Source organism: Acomys russatus, chromosome 5 (genome assembly GCF_903995435.1).
Source record: "Acomys russatus chromosome 5, mAcoRus1.1, whole genome shotgun sequence".
In the NCBI taxonomy this organism is placed as follows: domain Eukaryota; kingdom Metazoa; phylum Chordata; class Mammalia; order Rodentia; family Muridae; genus Acomys; species Acomys russatus.
Window position 1 is genome coordinate 51092754 of NC_067141.1, and position 19514 is coordinate 51112267.

Here is a 19514-nt window from a genome sequence, read left to right on the forward strand (position 1 = left end):
AACAAGCTGCTTTATTGCCCGATGTAAAATAAGCCCAATCAGAGCCAAGAATGACTGTTACAACATGCGACTTGATGAGCAGCTGAAGATGAAAATATACGCAGATGAAATTATAGAATCCAGGATGCATTTTATTCAGGGGTGTTTGGATGAGACAAGGGACACATCTTGTCTTAGTTTTTCTGAGTGGTAGAATCAACAAGTGGGGGTTCATATGGCTCATATAATCTAAAATTGGCTTGAAAATGTTCTGGAATGGTATGGCCAGGCTTTAATGGCAGGAAAAAGAGAAGAACTTTTCCTAGTAAAATTTAATTTAAAAATTATACCATTAAAAAAAAAGTTCTACCGTAAGAATTTGAATGAGAATGATATTACCCCATAGGATATAAAAATGCATTGTCAGCGACTGCCTACTAGTAAGTAAGCACGCGCGTCAACTGTATCGCAAAGCAAAGGTTTGTATCTATACTAACATGTGACACGGATTCAACCAATCAGCAATCAAACCAACATTGCGTAGGCCAAGAGAGGGAAGACAGAGGAAGAATGTGAAAAACCGGGAAATGAGCCTTACTTTTGACGGTCGCTGTCCGGGTACAGTTGTAAAGAATAGCCAGCTCCCCGAACACCTTGCCTGGACCCATGGTGCACAGCTTCACCCCTTCTTTTGTAACTTCGACTTTCCCGTCTGGAAGAAGAAAGGAGGGCACGTTATGTCAGTACTCTGCCATGCCTTTTCATTTGTTGTGTCTTCATTATGGGCTGAAAAACATTGAGGTTGCTTTTTTTTTTTTTTAAATACATCGGTGAACCAGTTTAAACAAGTTTTCCCGCAAAGTATGATACAAAATATGCAATAAAGCATGCCAAGAATCCCATCTCTCAAATTCTGTGCCGACAGACTGGAAGCGAGGCTAAAAAAAAATAAAAAAAAAAAAAAAAATAAAAAAAAAAAAAAAAAAAAAAAAGGCCAGGAAAAGATGAGGACAACGCCACGAGCCCGTGAAACTATTCCATATGTAATTTTAGCAAACCACCGTCATTCCAGTTTTAACATTAGGTTACATCCAAAAGGAAATTAGGTTACATCTAAAAGGAAGTTTGGGGAAGTGGGCGCATTCTCTGCAGCATGCCTCAGACTTGGAAATGTTCATTTTGAGCAAGGCTGTTATTAGAGAGAGAGAAATTAGCCTGGCCCTTGGGCATTATTTAATTGAAGCTTTTGGTATCTGTTTATTTGGGAAACATCTTACCTGACCAAGGCAAACCGTTTCTCTGCTTCCCAGCCTGTGAAGAATACTATCAGTCAGGGAAAAAAAAAAAAAAAAGCAGCCTTAAAGCAAGGGGACTGTTTATGCTCCACAATGGGCTGGGAAAAGAAAATGCTAAAGAAGGAGAGAGCTGAGAAATGCTGCACACTGGGTGCAGACTGCTGCTCACAAATAAGGAAGGCAAGTGCTATTCATGGGGGACATGGTGGGGGGAATACTAATTTTAAAATGTTATAGCTGTGTAGCTTAAAATTTCCATCACCCAACAGGATGATGGGAGAAATCAAAAGCAACACACTCCATTCTAGAAGTAGTCTTCCACTTTTGCTATTTTTTTCCAATCTCATGCCCATTGTCCACGGAAGAAAAGAAAGCCTCCAGCTTGGTAAACGAACTAATTTTTCTCCGTGTTGGCCTAGCTCCAGGCCCCATGCACCAGCATCAGAGTTGTCCTTTTATGAGCCTGGGTATTATAACAGAGGGTTTTTTTTTTTTTTTTAGGTGTCGAGAATAAATTCATCCCTGTTTTTAAATCAATTGCGTTTAATCTAAATATTGGTTTAAAAATATAACTTGACACATTAACTTTCACACACTTGTTGAGTTATAAATCTCAAGGATTAAAGAGGTTTCATTTATGCATCTGTGAGGCACCGTTTACCCTGTAGAGTAGCGGTTCTGAGCAGCGTTTCTTAACCTGTGGGTCATGACCCATCTCGCAGGTGGGGGAAACATTTCATATCAGGTATTCTACATATCAGATATTTAAATTATGATTCATAACAGTAGGAAAATTACAGGTATAAAGCAGCAATGAGATAATTTTATGTATGGGAGGGCGTCACCACAGCATGAGGAACTGTATCAAACGGTCACGATATTAGGAAGGTTGAGAGCCACTGACATAAAGCATTGACCCTCTGAGCCTCCATCTCTAAATAGTAACCATGGGCGGAGCATTTGAAAATAATTAGGACAAAATACAGAATCTACTCATCACACTGGAGCTACATTACCCTGTGTAAGTAAGCTACAAATGAGCAAACCTACTGACTCCAAAGGTTTAGAACCATTTGCACTGGCAATATGGATCAAATGCTCTCTAGTGTTGTCACGCTCACTGACCACAGACAGAAAATGCCCTCTCTGAAGCTACTTCAAAAACCAGCCCAAAGAATTTATCCACTCATAAATATAGCACATAGCCATTTTTTAGGTGATGCCTACTTTTCTAGAAATTTCATGTAACACTCAAGAGTGAGACAGAACATGGTAGTAAAGAAATTAATACATTGTCTCAAGTCTGAATAGGAATTGGGTTTTCTTATCTGTTAGCAGCACTATGTCATTTGGCAAAGTTGATTAACTTTTTAGTAGTTTACTTTCTTCCTAAGTAAAATCAATAAAGCCAGAGTATCTATCTCATTAGGTGATTACTAAATTTAAATGAGATAAGGCAATAAACTACTTAACCTGCAATAAATGCCTAATGCATGTCTTCTCTTACTACTGATATAACTTTCATTATGTTTATTTATCTGCAAAACAATCTGGGTGCTTTCCCTGGAAACTGGAAATAATTCTACCTCAAGACCCAGCCAAACCTCTCCTGGGCATACACCCAAAAGATGATCCACCATACAACAAGGACATTTGCTCAACTATGTTCATAGTAGCTTTATTCATAATAGCCAGAATGTGGAAACAACCTAGATGTCCCTCAACTGAAGAATGGATAAAGAAACTGTGGTACATTTACACAATGGAATATTGCTCAGCTACTAAAAATAAGGAAATCTTGAAATTTGCAGCCACATGGATGGAACTAGAAAATATCATTCTGAGTGAGGTAACCCAGACCCAGAAAGGTGTGCATGGTGTATACTCACTCACAAGCAAATATTAGCCACACCACCAAAACTTGGAGATTGACACGCCAACCAAGGACCGTATATGATGTGGACCTAGACCCTCTGCTCAGATGTAGTAGATAGGCAACACAGTCTCCTTTTAGGCACCACAGATGGGAGTAGGGACTACTTCTGACATGGACTCTGGCCCCTCAACTTTGATCACTTTCCCCTGGCAGGGCTGCCTTGCCAGGCCACAGAGGAAGAGGATACAGGTAGTACAGATGAGACTTGATAGGCAAAGGTCAGATGTTAGGGGAGGAGGGCTCCCCTTTCTGAGGACTAAGGAAGAGAGGGAGAAAGGATGAGGGAAGGAGAGGATGAGGGAGGGAGATATAATCAGAATGTGAAGAATTCAAACCACATAACAAAAAGTTTATATTGCTAATCCCACTACATGGGAGTAGCTCTGAGATTGGCTGAGACATGAGTGTCTATGCATAGACAATGCATACAGGATCCCTGTGAATTATTATTAGATACCATTCTTTGTATGTACGGTATGAATGAAGATTTACAGAGGTCTTTTTTCTGTGCATACAAAGAACAGAGAACCAGCCTTAATTGTTCTGTGCATCATGAACACATCATGCACATTTATAATTTGAGGACTGTATAACGCTTGTGATAAATTATATGTTTTCAAAACAAAAGACCAGACACTGAGGCTGAATCAGACCTAACAGGATTCATTCCTCTCAGAGTGCTGGACCCTGGCATCCTGCATCCTTCATGCTCCAGCACCAAGTGCTTCAATTGTTGTTCCTCATCAGAACAGGACAGCTTTGAAGAAAGCTTCCAATGCCAATTGGTCCGGCATTTCAGATTGTCCCACACAGGACTCTAATTAAGCCTGGAATTCCTCAACATTTAGAAATTAGACCATAAATGGTATTTCTAACTTGTTTAACCATTTTCCACAATTTTATTTGGGCCCCTACAAAGGTATTATTTGTCCCAAATCATCAGGTAGAAACTTAAGAGAATGATGCCCCATTTCCCTTAAGGGGTGTTGGGTAGGGTTGGGTCACATTCTTGTGTGATAGATGTTTATTTTCATTGGGAGTTAGTTATAAGTCATTATTGGTCTTATTTAAAGAGAAAACAAGATTGGATTCAGGGATGTCTTTTCTTTCCTTTACATTTCCTTCTTAGGTTTGGAGAAATGGGTTGAAAGGAAAGAAGGGGAATATAGATATATACAGGACAAAAAGTAGATTAATGAATCTACTCTGCAACTTAATGCCTTAATTGTTACTCACAAGGTTATTTTTAATTCACTGGTATTCATTTTGTACATAGATGCAAAATAAGTTTAATTTTAGATATATTGATATAGAATTCAAATTTAAGATTATTCCTCACACACATTAGATATATTTCTACTCTAATATGTGGTATTATACCCTCACAACTCCATTATAATACAGTGTTTGCTTCTCATAGTTTGAAAGTGTTATTGCAGGCTGTTTAGGATAAGTAAGTTATACAAATTAACTTTTAGTTGATCAAGTCATGATCATATCAGTTATTAGTCTATTTTTATCACAAGAATATATATCCTAGGTATAACAGATAGACACAATTCTATAGAAAGATAAGGTAAAATTATTAGATAAGGTCTTCAAAAACCTCAGAGACATACACAGTACGTCATTTAAAGATGTTTTTATTATTTCAAAGATACATTGACAATGAGACAGGTTAACTCCTGGCAACACCCAGCTTACCTCAAAGAAGATAATGAGCATCAAAGAACCTCCTTATGGAGATGGCTTCAAATGTGGCAAATAAGCCACTGGGCAAAATGTCCTTGTTTCTGACATTGACTGAATTATGCCTAAAAAGAGGCAAGCTTGGATGCAGGCAGAATCAACAGCCAAACCCTGCCAAGACAGGGTAAGCAAGACCTCAATAGTTCCTGCCTCACAAATATGTCTGTCAGATATATTGAGCCAGAAAACTGTAGATGATGCTCCAATGTTATTGAGAATTTTAGGTGACTGCTCAGGCAGCATACTCTGTCATCTTCTCATTTGGGAAGCTGCTAACCTGCACTCCCTGTATACTCAGGTAATTAATTGTATTTCCTCTCAAGTCTCTGATGGGGTTGAAAACCAGATAGTTTAGTTTTACAACTAAGCTTAGTTGTTTAGGAGTTAAGATGTTTTTAGGTCTAGATAGATGTAAGTTTATAATGATGAGATATGATAGATATTGATTTACATCCAGAATTTTTAGACTCACCAAGATAGGAAAGATGTTTTCTTCAAGGCTGCCAAATACATACAGTCAAAATACTATGAATGTAACATATATATAATTCGTGATTGTTTTGTGGTTCTTCTTGATGTACATAGTTTATTGTACATATGTGTAATAATATAAATTAATATGTAAAATATTTAATAAAAATTTTATTTTTTTTAAATTGGAAGTAAGATTTATTTACAATGTATTCCAATAGCCTGTCAGCTACTTCAGACACTGGAGCCTATGTGTCGGAAAAGGTGTACCGTTTTAAACAAAGAATTTGTTTTTAGATTCCTTCAGTGAGGTGTAATGGTGGTGAGGGAAGAATATTTGAGCTCAAATCATTATCAGACCCAAAGAAGACAACAGAAACCCAAGAAAATCAGTGAGTCACCTAGGAGAATGCTGAGTCTTCAGATTTTTCTACATTCACCTTTGTTTAGACATTTTATGGCCACGTTGCTTCAGAGACTACAGACTTGAAGTTTAGACTCTGAAAGACAAGCAATAATAATTGTCCTAATGCATTATAAAAACTGTCTATCTAAAGCTTGTAGCATTACAGTTAAAAGTGACCAAAGCTTAGAGGAAAAAAATAAATAACTATTCGAATCTGCCTCTCTGTCTTTGAAGTTGACACTTAAGAATCACTAGTGGAGAGAAACATCTAAGTAGGATCCAGCTGAACAGTGAGAATTGCTCTATCACTAGCAATACCTACCCAATCAAACTCAACAGTCAATGTTAAGACTGTCGTTTTGGACCAGAGGTTTCTCCAAGTAATCAGTGGACCCATCACATCAGAGCTAGCCTATGAAATCTATATGATCCCTCTTCTAGGAACTTGAAAAATAGCCAGCTACTACCATGAGCACCACAATCGATCCTGCAAACATCCTTCCTTTATGGAAAACCATATTCATTTAACACCTGTCTATTTAAATGTACAGACAACTACTCTTTGTAATTGCACTTTCCATTTTTATGAACTGCTGAAAGCTCATGCCCTTGACTCTATGAGACTCTAGGGTTTGAAATTGCACAAATTTATTTAGCTCCAAATTATTTTCCTAATCTTATTTTAGACAGAGTCTTACTGTGTAGACCAGACTGGCTTTGTGTAGACCAGTCCATCCTCCACTGCCACACCCTGCCTTATTATCCTAATCTTATGTGCCTAATTTTCTTACATCTAACTTTTGTTGAGGAAAAAGGATATAAATTATACATGTGCTAATTATTCATTTATATATTAATAACTGATGCCACCAACAGAAGTTTGTGTTCCATATTAATTAGAACAGTTAAAATAAAGTATTCAGTATTATACTTGATAAGTACTAGTTTGGCAATGAATATCTTTTCCAGGTTAGTTTAAATACTGGGCAGTCAGTATGGCTAAAATTACCAAGGAGGTGGAAGTGATCTGATGTCATATGATACATAGCCTTTATTAAAAATCATCTGTTTTTATTTGTTTCTTTAGGATTGCTTTTGTATTGAGGAAGGGTCTCATTTAGCATAGATAACATCAAACTTGCTATGTAGCAAAGGATGACCTTGAACTTCATCTTTCTTCCTTTACCTTCTGAGTAGCAGCATTGCAGGTATGTATCTGTCCCCATGTCCCACAGTTAAAGCACTGTTTTCTTGTTGTCGGTATTATAGCTTAATGAACATACATACTTAAATAAGATCATAATTTGGCTGCTTAATTTCAACCATATCTGCTATGAGCATGAGAATAAGTGACAAGAGAGAAGGGATGGATGACAGACTCATATGTCAGAGACACGTACTGCATGAAGGAGAGCACCTTCAAAGGCATGGAGAGGCATTTTACTTTCCAATGACTCAGAAAAAAAATGGGTTATTGATGAAGAATTGGTTAAACTTACTTTTTAGACTTCATATCAACCTTTAGGTAAAACCAGAAGCAGGCATACCTTCATAGATAGTTTTCAAGAGTGGACTGTGTATTCACCTAAGAACACTCGGTGCACTCTTTCAGTGTCTACCAGTTATCTACTTGAGATATTTTCCTATTTGAACACACCCTCTCTACAGATCTCAACTCCTACTGGCTAAAAATCTAGATGCGCATGCTTAGGAGTTCCGAATTCCATAGGATCAGCTTGTTCTAAAGTATTAGGGAGTCATGAGACCCCTCCCTACACCAATAGCCCTCAACCTTCCTAACACCACAACCCTTTAATACAGTTCCTTATGTTGTGCTAACCCCCAACTATAAAATTATTTTTGTTGCTACTTCATAGCTGTAATTTGGCTACTGTTATGAACTGCAATGTAAATATTTGTTATGTAGATGGTCTTAAGTGACCCCTGTACAAGCCCCATCAGACCCCAAAGTGGTCATGCCCCACAGGTTGAGAACCACTGCCCTAGACCTCCTCACACATGGATTGCTTCTCTTTCTGTTCCTCTCAGTGACCACCCCTGAGAGCCACATCAAGCTGACAGTAGGAAAATAATTCTGGTGTCGTGGAAAGGGTGCAGTGCTTTTGCCTGAGGCGTTCACCAAATGTAGAATGGTCTTCCCTGGAACTATTGTATTATTATGATTATTTTTAAAAATAAAATTTGATGATTCATTTTGGTGAATTTCCCTCATATCAACATGAAGGAATATAATTTTCACTTCTTTTAAAACAAAGATGAAAACAGTCATCATTTATTCAAAGCTATTTTAACACTTCAATTTGACTCTTAAATATTAGGTTTCAAACCAGACTTTTAAAAGAATTGCAGAAAGATAATTTTCAGACTATCTTAGTAAAGTTCTAGACTTTTTCTTTGATTAACCCCAGAGGTTCCTACAGACTATCAGAACTTATTTGGAAAACCAATAAACCCCAAACTCAGTTCATCTTAGCACTCTCTACTTTGGTCCTATTTTTTTAATATAATGTGATACCCTCTTGGTGTTATTTTTCACTTCATCCTCTGGTCATCATCTGATATTCAAAGAAACATACAAGTCATTTGTAGTTTCCTAAATTGCTAATGTGGTTTGCCCAAAAGAAGAGGTTGAAACAGGCAGTCGAGAAGAGGTTCAGTGTTATTTATGGCTTCATTTTGTATTTTATTCCTTACTCCTGTCACTGCCATGAATAATTGACAGCTGTATCACAGTACACTGAATACATTTTTTGATTCTACTTCAGGTGCCATATGCCTATTTGTGATCGGGAGTGGGCTGAGTCATATATCCTGAGCCTGACACTTCTATCTGCAATCAATTTGCCTCTGCTTTCGACACCTTTCTATGTGTATAACCCTGGGGAGATTCCCAGTATTAAGAGGGCTATTAGGAAGTACCTACACTTTTGTCTGTGTTTCATAAGAATTAAGAGTTTCAATAAATAGAGGAAGAAACTGAATTCATAAAGAGATGTCAAATCCCTTGGTTTTGTTTATCCTGTGTTTTGGTTTTTATTTCTCCCCTAACCTAGGGTTTTGAGCCATAAGGAGTCTCATGATAAGTGGAATTAGCTTAGAGATTTATTACTGGCAGGCAGAAAGAGAATGGCTGGTAACAAGCTGATTGTGAATGCTGTGCTCAGTTGCAGCAATCTTGGTTGGCACATTGAGGACAGCTTGTTTTCGGCCATTAAAAGGAAAGAGGTATTATATCAAAGTTACCATTTAGACAATACCTCCTGTCTCTTTCCTTCCCGAGTACCTAAAGTTTGTGCTCATGATCCTGTAAGTTAAAGGCTGTAGCCTTTGCTGTTTGTTCTCCCATAAGAATTTCTATACTTCCTAGAGTCAACAGAGCCTTCAGCATTCTGGTGCTTGAGCTGTGTTGGCATCAGCACAGATACATGTTCCCTTGAGAGAGGAGTTCATCTCTGGGTCTTCTACCTCAATTAATTAAAAATCCTATCAGACCCGACTTTCATGGATTTTAGAGCAGAGGTGCTGTCACTTGGGGAAAATGCAGAAAGTGACAAGGCAGTGATGGGGCGAAGTCGAGGGAAAAGCTTCCTCTCCCTTCTGTCTACTTCCCAGGAACTGAACACAGACTTAGAGATCTGCTTCTCTCCGTACTTTGTTGTTTGCTTATCTGTCTTCCTTAACCCAGAACAAGTGGGGCGGGGAAAAGACATCTTCTCTGTAAGAAGTACATTTGTTATGAATGAAAAAATGGCTCGGTACCAGGGCTTATCGGGAAACCACTATCAAGATTGCTTTTCTGTCTGAAATGTATGTGGCTTCCCTGGATCTCAACTCCTGCTCCTTAAGTGATGTGTTCTCCCTTCAAGGGATTAAACTTGATATATATACACACACACACACACACACACACACACACACACATATGGCTATTGAGTAAGCATCTGTGTGAAACTGCCCTTGCTACAGTATTACTGTCAAAGTTTGCTTTATTACTAGTTGATTTGCTTTTGATAATTAGCATCTCACTAGTACACAGCAAAGTTTTCTTGAACTGTTTTTGCACTCATGGTTTCTATAACCACCAGAGATCGTGTAACCTTATTATTATTATGACAAATCTTCTCACTCAAAGGCTCTTCTAATACAAAATCATAGCAATATACTTTTAAGGTTTGTTTTCATCTTTCATATATGGGTGTTTTTCCAACACGTAAATGTGAGAACCATGTTTGTTCTGGTTGCCCATAGATGCTAGAAGAGGGTAGCAGATCCCTTTAAACTCGAGTGATAGACAGTTTGAGCTGTCATGTGGGTACCATGCAGAGGTCAACTTCCGAAGCATCATGTGCTCTTAATCACTGAGCCATCTTTCCAAACCATGGTCATATTCTTTAAAGGAAGCACAAAGATTGCTCAGTAGCCAATGGGCTAGAGCAGTATTGAAGGGGTAAGAAGCTTGCAGAGAGTGAGGTTCCACGCACGAAGACCTTTGCTTCTTGTCCTTTGGTTAGGCAAGTCTGAGTTCCTACATGGTCTTGACTACAATAAATATATTTGATGTATTATTTATTGCACTGAGTTATAAGATATTTCAAAATAGATTCCATGCAAAATGAAATAACCACAACTCTCCTTGGTTGCAAATTCAGCAACATAAATGAGCTAAATGGAACTAAAAGTAGCTATAAGTTTAGACAGGAAAGATGCACATCAAGATAGCTTCTATTCTGTTTGTTTTGCTTCCAGTTCCAAAGTCATGAGACATATAAACATACCACAAAAGAAAATATTGTGGAGGAAAATGACTGACATTGGAGGGATTTGGACAATTGGCTACAGAGAGCCATCTGAGCAATCAATCTGAAGGTTCGGACAGCTGATATTGCAGCATTTCCGTCTGCAGAGACATTTAAGAAAAGAAAATATATGGCTCTTTTCCAGATGGGCCAGTCATGTACCTGATCACATGCAGGGTCTGGAACATTCTTCCCCAGGATCAATATTATGTTTTTTCCTACACATTGTGCCTCAAAATCCTAGCAAAATACACAGTGAACTCAAGACAAATATTTGTGATTGTTTTTAAGCTTCTAGTTAAGAGGAAAGCTAAAGATGGGCCAGAGGAAAGACATGCGCACATAGGAACTCAAAGGGAAATGTATTATTCATTCTTTAAATAAAGGAGAGTTGAACTGATAACTTTTCTCAATTCAGACAGCTTATAAGCCAAATTATAGCAATGGATGGCATAGCCTTGCCCTACTGTTCTATAATATGTGATCATCTTCCATTAGTTGACAATAAACAGAGGCTTGGGGAGGTGTAGTAGAAAGTAAAGTGCTTGCTGAACAAGCTTGAGGACCTAGATCCTGAACACTCACGTAAAAGCCAAGCATGGTGGCACATGCCTGTCACCCCAACACTGAGAGGCAGACAAGATGACTATTGCCTTGTTGGCCAGCTGGTCTAATCCCACTGGGGAGCTCTAGATCCACTGAGGACTTTGTTTCATGGTCTTATGGCTTCCACAAATGCACACACAGGTACACTTATATTTACTTGCATACACATATCACACACACACACACACACACACACACACACACACACACACACAAAGGGGAAAAGAATAAACATCTAACTCTATAGTTCTTTATTGACAGAAAAATGGTAATACCACCACTGTCAGATTTTGAGATGGTTGTACAACATTCACTTATTTTGCATTTTAATTAACCTTGGGAAAATTTATGATGCAATGAAACATACCCAGTCTAGGAGGTGGGCAGGTCTACTTCTCCAGGAACATATGTCAAAGACTGGGGACATTTTGAATTGGCATAACTTGGGTGCTATCCTGCCCAGATACCACAGATGCTTTTGAGACTCCTATAATGTACAGAAAAGCATCCCGCTAAAGAGTTATTTAGCCCCAAATGTCAATGGTACTGTCGTTGGGAAACTCCAAATAAAAGTACAGCCATGAATGAAAAAAAAAAAAACAAAACCACCTCTAGAATTCATAGATAAATACTTGCAGTGTTAGTCAGTGCCCCCCCACTATAATCATTCTTAAACACAAGCCTTAAGACTGCATCTTAATCATATTATTTGCACAGTCCAGAAGAAGAAAAACACCTTAAAGTACCAACCACTCTTTCCAGTTACTGAAAGCATATATGTGCCGTTACTGTTCTATAACTCTCACCATGTTCAAAAGTATGTCCTATCATGAGAATTTATATTTGAAAACTCACAATAACTGAACTTGAAGTAGTATATGTATTTTTCCCCTCTACACGAGACCAGGATTCTCCAGAAAACATATCACATGTGGATTCATATTCATATTTTTTAAGGATGCAGAGAAAAACAAAAACAAAAGTAAGCACACATCTCAAAATGCTCTGAACATCTAGAAAATGAAAAGGACAGGTCTAGAGCCTCTCTTCTTAAATGCAGCTGATCATAGGCTGCTGGGCTGGGAATGAGATGACTTGGTTGGAAAGCCATTACACATAAAAAGAATACATTTTTTTTATCTTTAGTACTACTGCAGCCAGAAGAAGATCAGAATAATTTTTTACTCATGTGTATGCTGGTGCCAACAGAGGCTAGAAGAGGGCATTGGGTCCCTTGGAGCTGGAGCTGTAGGCAGTTATCAACCATGGGATGCTTGTGCTGGAAGAGGAAGCCAGGTCACCCGAAGGAAAACAAGTGCTCTTACCTGCTGATTCATCTTTCTTTCACCTGTGATAATAGTTTTTAAGTTTTTGTACTAAGAAAAACTGAAGAGGAAAGAGAACTGTTGAAGACCTATCCAGTAGGAAGCCAAAGAGAACTACAGAATTAAACCATACACAGAGTTTCATCAGCTGATGAATGCTTTAACAAGATGCAGAATGTCATTCAGCCACAGTAAGGTGGTAACTCTGCACTAACATGTGTTATATAACATATGAGTCCGGAAACCTTAGTGAGAAAGGAAAGACTCATGTCACATGTATTGCCTTATTACATTTATGCATAATATTCCGAGTGTCCAACTCTATTGTAGAGACACAAAAAGATTAACTTGCCACCAGCACTCAGAGAGACAGAGGCAGAGGCAGGTGGATCTCTGTGAGTTCAAGTCCAGCCTGGTCTACAGAGCAATTCTAGGACAGCCAAAGCTATTCAGAGAAACCCTATTTGAAAAGCCAAAACCAAAGCCAGAACAAAACAGAAAAGATTTAAGTTGCCAAAGGTCTGAGAGCAATGGTAAGACTGAGGTTCCTTTTGAGATAATGAAAATGTTCTAAAGTAGGTTACATTGATGAGAAAACAGATTTGTAAATATTCTAAGAATTATTGAATTGAATATTTTATGGAGGCAGATGGTAGGGTGGTGAATTATCTCAATGAAGCTGTTAACAATGATTACTGAATACAGGCACATAGTGATTGCTCAGTGATACGATTAGTGCCCAACTCATAAATTTCCTCATGAGAATTTATGAGTCGGAGATGACTTGGCTCCTCACACTTCCTCAATCACCTCTCTTCCACATCAACACTTTTCACTAACTCTGGTCCATTTCCCCATATGAGCTTCTGCCCATTCCCCTCTTCTGTGAAAAAGAACACCCAAATCACTGTCATCTAAGCCAAGTAGCCTACGGTACAAATACTCCTGTGAGTAAATTCAATCCACGTGACAGTGTTCATCCCTAAACTCAAACACTAGTTTAAGCCTCTGCCAACAGCAACGGATATGGCTCCTTCGCCAGTTTTTCAGAGAGAACAGGACTGATTCATTAAATATTATTCTGATAATAAAATCTCATGCTGGGGAGTTTAAACTGTTCTCTGGAGTCAAATTCTAATTGCTAGCAAAAACTGCCTAGTCTTCCCATGAACTGGAATCTTTTCTAAGTTAGTCCGAATCTGAATCCTTGTCATCCCCTCACTGAGACTTCACGGCCTAGCTCAGAGTCTCTTATCTTGAAATAATTCACAGATCTGTGAACATGGATAAGAAAAAGGAAAGGACAGTTTTATCAACCTTTAACCTAAATGTAGTATTTCATAGCAACAAATCACATTAGCTTTTTTATACCACCAACAGAAATATTTTTCTGCCATATGACAAGTATTCCAGATATCTTTACAGTCACTATTAAAAATTTGTGGTCTTTATTAGGTACATTGTTATATCCTATTACGTAACACGCTCAATAAAAATAAGCCTCAATTAGTGAATTACAATTTTTTTTTAAAAAAGGCTATTAATTTCTAAAGGAATTGGTTTTCCTCATATTCTAAAATACTCTATTTTATGTTTTTGGAAATATTTTGATATTAGATCTACAGGCATCAGGTTTTCAAAGGCATCTTGGCACAGTAAAGATGAAGAACTCTCAGCTAATGGAACAAATGCCTAAATGCTCACCTCACACTCCATTCTAAATGCTTAAATTAACCTCACCAGCGAATACATTCTTTTAAACTTCCATGGTGGGGTTGCCTCTGTATAGAACCATAGCTAAAAAACAAGACACAGTATCCCATGTCCACTCACTGGGCTGCCTCCTTCCTCCTATATACTGTCCCTACTTCCTAGAGGCATCATGAGAGCAGACTAGGAGGAGCCAACTTGCTAAGGAGCTCTTTCACAGAGTTGGAAGGGCTGTATAGCCACAGCTATGTATTGGTTCATACTGTCTTTGGGGTTTTCATATATAGTCTCTGTTGGGTTTATTTTCCTTATCTAATTGAAATTTAGCCTCTCCTTGGACATTTTCCCAGGGTATTAGTAAATTCAACTCATGATTCAGAATTTGTCTGAGAAAGCATATTTCTAAAAACTTGAGGTTTTCTAGTTGGCTGAATCATTTTGTGAGCGTTTTGAACTCAGGTGCCCCCAATTATCCACTTCCCCTTGGTGGGGAGACCTGGTGGCATTCAGAAGAAAGGGAAGCAGGCTATCCAGATGAGACCTGAGAGGCTGTGGTCATATGGTGGGGGAGGAGGTCCCCATCTGTCAGAGGTCTAGAGGAGAATAGGGTGAAAGAGGGAGGGAGGGGAGAACAGGAAGATACAAGCGAGAGGATCACAATCAGGATGTAATCTGAATAAATTATTAGGAGAAAAAAAAAAAAAGAAAGAAAAAAACAGTTAGATAGCATAGATTTTACCATGAGAACTTCTGTGGTCAAACAGGATTGAGGGAATGTTTGGTTGCATTAGCAGAAGTGTAGCAAGAAAGAAAAAAAAATTAAATCAAATATATATATATATATATTGCTTATGAAAAGTGTAAATTAAATATGTCACTTAAGTGGAAACCATGAAAATGTAAAGATTTATCTTATGATTTAGAAATCTTTTATACACTTCTATACATTAATGTGAATAACTTTTGCATTCTATTCCTAATGAACGAAGTAGCAACAGTTTTTTTAAATGAAATACCATGCATTTAAAATATTCAAAAGGATGTGAATTTCTTGAACAACAATGGATTTAAAGAACTAATTTCTGCAGAAACATATTATTCCTAATGACTTAGAACTATTCATGAATAATTTGTTCCTATCTAAAAATGGCCTAAATAATTTATTTTTGATTCAATCACCTTTTAGCAGAATTAATGCTTAGATATTGTCTTAGTTCTTCCAGAATTTTGTTCATTGGCTCACATCAAGAAGTTAAGGATTGCCAGGTGTGGTGGTGCACATCTTTAGTCCCAGTACTCAGCAACGCCAAGGCAGGGGGATTGCTGTGAGTTCGAGGCTAGCCTAGTTTACAAAAAGTGAGGCCAGGACAGCCAAGGCTACACAGAGAAATCCTGTCTTGAAAAAAAAAACAAAACAAAACACAAAAAAAGAAAGAAAAAGAAAAAGAAAAACATGTTAAAGATCTCTCATCCGAGTTTTTTTCATCACTGAACTCCTAAACTCTCTGCTATAACACCATCAGAGAAGCAAACTTTAAGAAAAAAATGTGTGTTTTGCCTCAAGACAAGGTAATGACTATTAGAAAAACCTACTACACTTGAAGTTACAAAGATAATGAAATAGGTATTACACTGAAGTTATGGGGTTTTGTTGTTTGTTTGTTTTGAGGCAGGGTTTCTCTGTGTAGTGTTGGCTGTCCTGGACTCTCTTTGTAGACCAGGCTGCCTCAAACTCACAGAGATCTGCAGCCCTCTGCCTCTTGAGTGATGGAATTAAAGGTGTGGGCCACTGCTCCCAGCTTTTTTTTTTTTTTTTTTTTAAAGCAGCCACCAAATGATACTTTTATTTTACCCACCTCCATAAATGGGAGGTAAAGAGAGAACATGAATTCATTTTAAAAGCAAAAAGAAATCCAAGCTGGGCTAACGTTTACACAATATTAGGGTGAAAATATATAGAAATAGTATTATAACAAAGCTCTGGTTTATTTATTTGTTTGTCTGTTTGTTTTTTATTTTTTGATTTTGTTGCTTTCGCTGTCCTGGAATGCACTCTGTAGACCAGGCTGGCCTTGGTCTGGTTTCTAATACATTAAAAATTCAGAAAACAAATAATACCATGTAGGTTGTTAAAAGAGTAGTGTTTCAAATTATGTTTTAATGTTAAGCAAACACGCGTCCTTGTAGCTCATCGGAACGTGTACAGTTTTACTAGCTTGGGCCTTTAGATTTAATGATATCTTATCAGACTTTGAGGTCCTTGGCCTCTGGGGGAAAGGTGCAAAATCACAAAGATGCCAGTGGCCAGAAGAATCTCTCAGGATTATGAGATGAAAGTAAGGTTGTTCAGTAACGCCAAGACAAAAGAGCTTTACATCAGCTCTCCACGAGTCCCACATATTTATTCATTAAGTGGTCTAGCAAAATTAGAAGATTCTTATGGAGATATAAGATCAACGGTGGCATAATAGTATTTAACCTGTTCTGGACAGCACACACAGGTGACAACAAGCAGAACTCCAGCTTCTAAAAGGAGCCAGTTTACATTAGTGGAAAGCCAAAACAAGGCCTGGGAAATAGTGTAGCCAAAGGGATGCTATCATAACTTATTAGGTGGCTTAGTTAGGCTTGATTGTCATCTGTTAATAAAGGTTCCTATCTCATCGACTCTATGTTAGCCTTTTATTTTGGATTTTTATAGAATCTGTTCCAAATGTGCTACTCTTTTGTAACATCAAAAGATTCTGTCATAAATCCCTCATCGTGGTCACGTTAACGGAAGCAGTGGGGTTCCACAGGGGGTTTGTCCACGTCAGGCAACACAGTGTGACGAGCTGTACAGGAAAATGTCCAGAAGCCTGGGAGGCAGGATTTATATAGGAGAAATACATTTATGATAAATCCCATGGTACCAGTCCAGATTCCCCCCCAGAATTCCTGTTTTCCTAAATTATGCTGTTGGCATGCACCAGTCAAAGGCAGGCTCTCAGCACACAAAGGTAACACACAACACAGGGACAAATCTCCTTTACATCTTATTATTTTGTTGTTGGCTACTGAGAAAATATTGCAGGGAAATAACTTTCAATAAACCTGTTTGATGAATGAGCATGGACCAACTCCTCTAGCTGCCCAGGTAAGAATGCATTTACAGCCCGTAGAAAGCAATGTGCTTGACTTTGAAAGACATTGGACTGGACTGCAGGGGAACTCCACTGACCAGGCTGAGGAGACGGCCCAGGATGCAAAGCGCTTGCCACATAGCCATGGGGATTTGTGTTTGGATCTCCAGCACCAATATAAAGCCAGACACAATAGTGCTTGCCAGGAATCCCTATGGTGGGATGGGAGGCAGAGGCAAGTCCAGGAAGCGCCTGGGCTAGCTGCCCTGACATATGCAGTGCTAAACAGCGAAAGACTCCGTCTCAAACACAGAAGGTGAAAACCATCTCCCTAGGTTTGCCTCATACCGGCTCACAGCCATGTTCACGTCCTCTTATAGAGAAACACCTATTAACCAAGAAATATAAGAGACAGAAGCAGATAATTTTTTTTTTCCGGATGAGGTAGAAAAGTCTTACTTTAAGTTTGTAACCAAAGAAATATGTCACACTTGTTGTTTGTTGTTCCTTCATTGTACGTGTCTCAGAGAGTGGTGAACAGAATTCTGAGCTTCAAGGGTTGGAAATTTCAAAATTACCATTCTTGCACAGGTGAGGGACTGTCACCAACAGACTTTATCCATGCAGACGTGCGAATGTTCTCTTACGAGTCCCAAAGAATCTACCTTTACTGAACTACTTAAGGGAGGAAAAAATTGCAGAATACCATTAAATTGAGAGAAAACCCTGGGTACTTTGATCATTAAACATTCCCCACTGGACTCCCCTTCTCAGGGGCAGGTGCAATCTCGCCAAACGCTGCTCTCCAGTGGCAAGCCTCCAGCACGAAAGTGAGAGCTAAATGTTTGCTGACGACTGTTTGAATGCGGGTTTGAGGTCAGTGGGAAGACATTTCTTCAGAGGATGAGTAATTTTTAAAGCGAACATTTCAGAGTTGGAAAAGCGTTCCGGGGCTATTTTTAACCAGCTCATTCAGTTAGCGGAGCAGGCAGTTATAGATGGTGAATTATGTGTCCAGTCACACAAAACATTTTAAGACCTATGAGTCTTCCCCAAACATAATGTTATAAAATGTCCTTTTGCTAAAAATACTGGAATCAAGTAATTATCTACTTTTGAATTTTAATGAATAGGCCATCTGTTCTTTCAAATTGGAAAAATGAAATTTTTCTACAAATTAACTACTTGATGAGATGTCCCTTGTGACAAAATCTGCTTTTGCTGTTTCTACCATAGTTAACTTAAAGGCAATACATAACATATTATACCATGCTGTGCTAGTGTTTGGAAAAGGGTTTCCTCGGTTGTGTGATAATTACGGTATCCACTCTGACAAGCTATACTTATAATTATCAAAGCCTCATTTTTATTAACATAATCACTAGAAACAGCATTAAAATAAAGCATTGGGAAGAAACCCCCCTGCCTGGTTCACTTGTGACGAGTGTGACAGATTTGAACTGTGAACATACTGTTTTGTGAATTAGCACAAAACCATTAGAAACCAATGCTTCCAATATCTTTATTGTCCAGTGTCCAAAGAACACTTTAAAAAACCTTTCTGCTGTAGTCTCTGCTGTGGTAGCTAGTTGACACATATGACTACTTAAACATAAATTAATAAAAAGTATAATATAAAAAAATCTTCCATTAACAAAGTATCAAGTACTTAAATGCCCCTCATGGCTACTACTGTACTGAACATGAACAAAAAAATGCAATCCTTTCAGAGAGATCAGGTGACTGTCACTGTGGAATCCTTTCCACTTTCTCCCATGGTTTGGATGTTATTCATCCACTGAAAGGCCTTAATGTGATGGTGTGAGGTAGTGAACTTTTAAGACATAAAGCCTGCAGGATATTAGAGGCATACCTTCAGAGAGGTCTATGGACACAGCCTCTCCTTCACACGTGCTCTCCAAGTCACAATATGGCACAGACAAGAGGTCATTTCCAGAGCTGTAATGAAGCCAGAGTCACACAGTTGACCATCCTAAACAGTGGACTACATGTGTTTCTTTCACAAGTCAGACTTCCTCAAGGATCTCATTGCTGTAATCAAAAATGGAGTCAGGGCCCATAGCATCCTCCCTCAGAA

General features: G+C 38.3%; 1 protein-coding gene across 2 annotated transcripts in view; it reads right to left on the bottom strand.

Moving 5' to 3' along the window:
- Nucleotides 1-445: 445 nt before the first annotated feature.
- The window catches only part of LOC127189483 (cGMP-dependent protein kinase 1-like), a 459464-nt gene continuing 440395 nt past the window's right edge, over nt 446-19514 (bottom strand). The window contains exon 3 of one of the 2 annotated variants that reach the window (XM_051146332.1): nt 446-691. In XM_051146332.1, the coding sequence (XP_051002289.1) occupies nt 498-691 (194 nt within the window). In that variant the 3' untranslated portion in view covers nt 446-497. The remainder of the gene's footprint in view (nt 692-19514) is intronic. The other variant, XM_051146333.1, reaches the window with a different exon arrangement.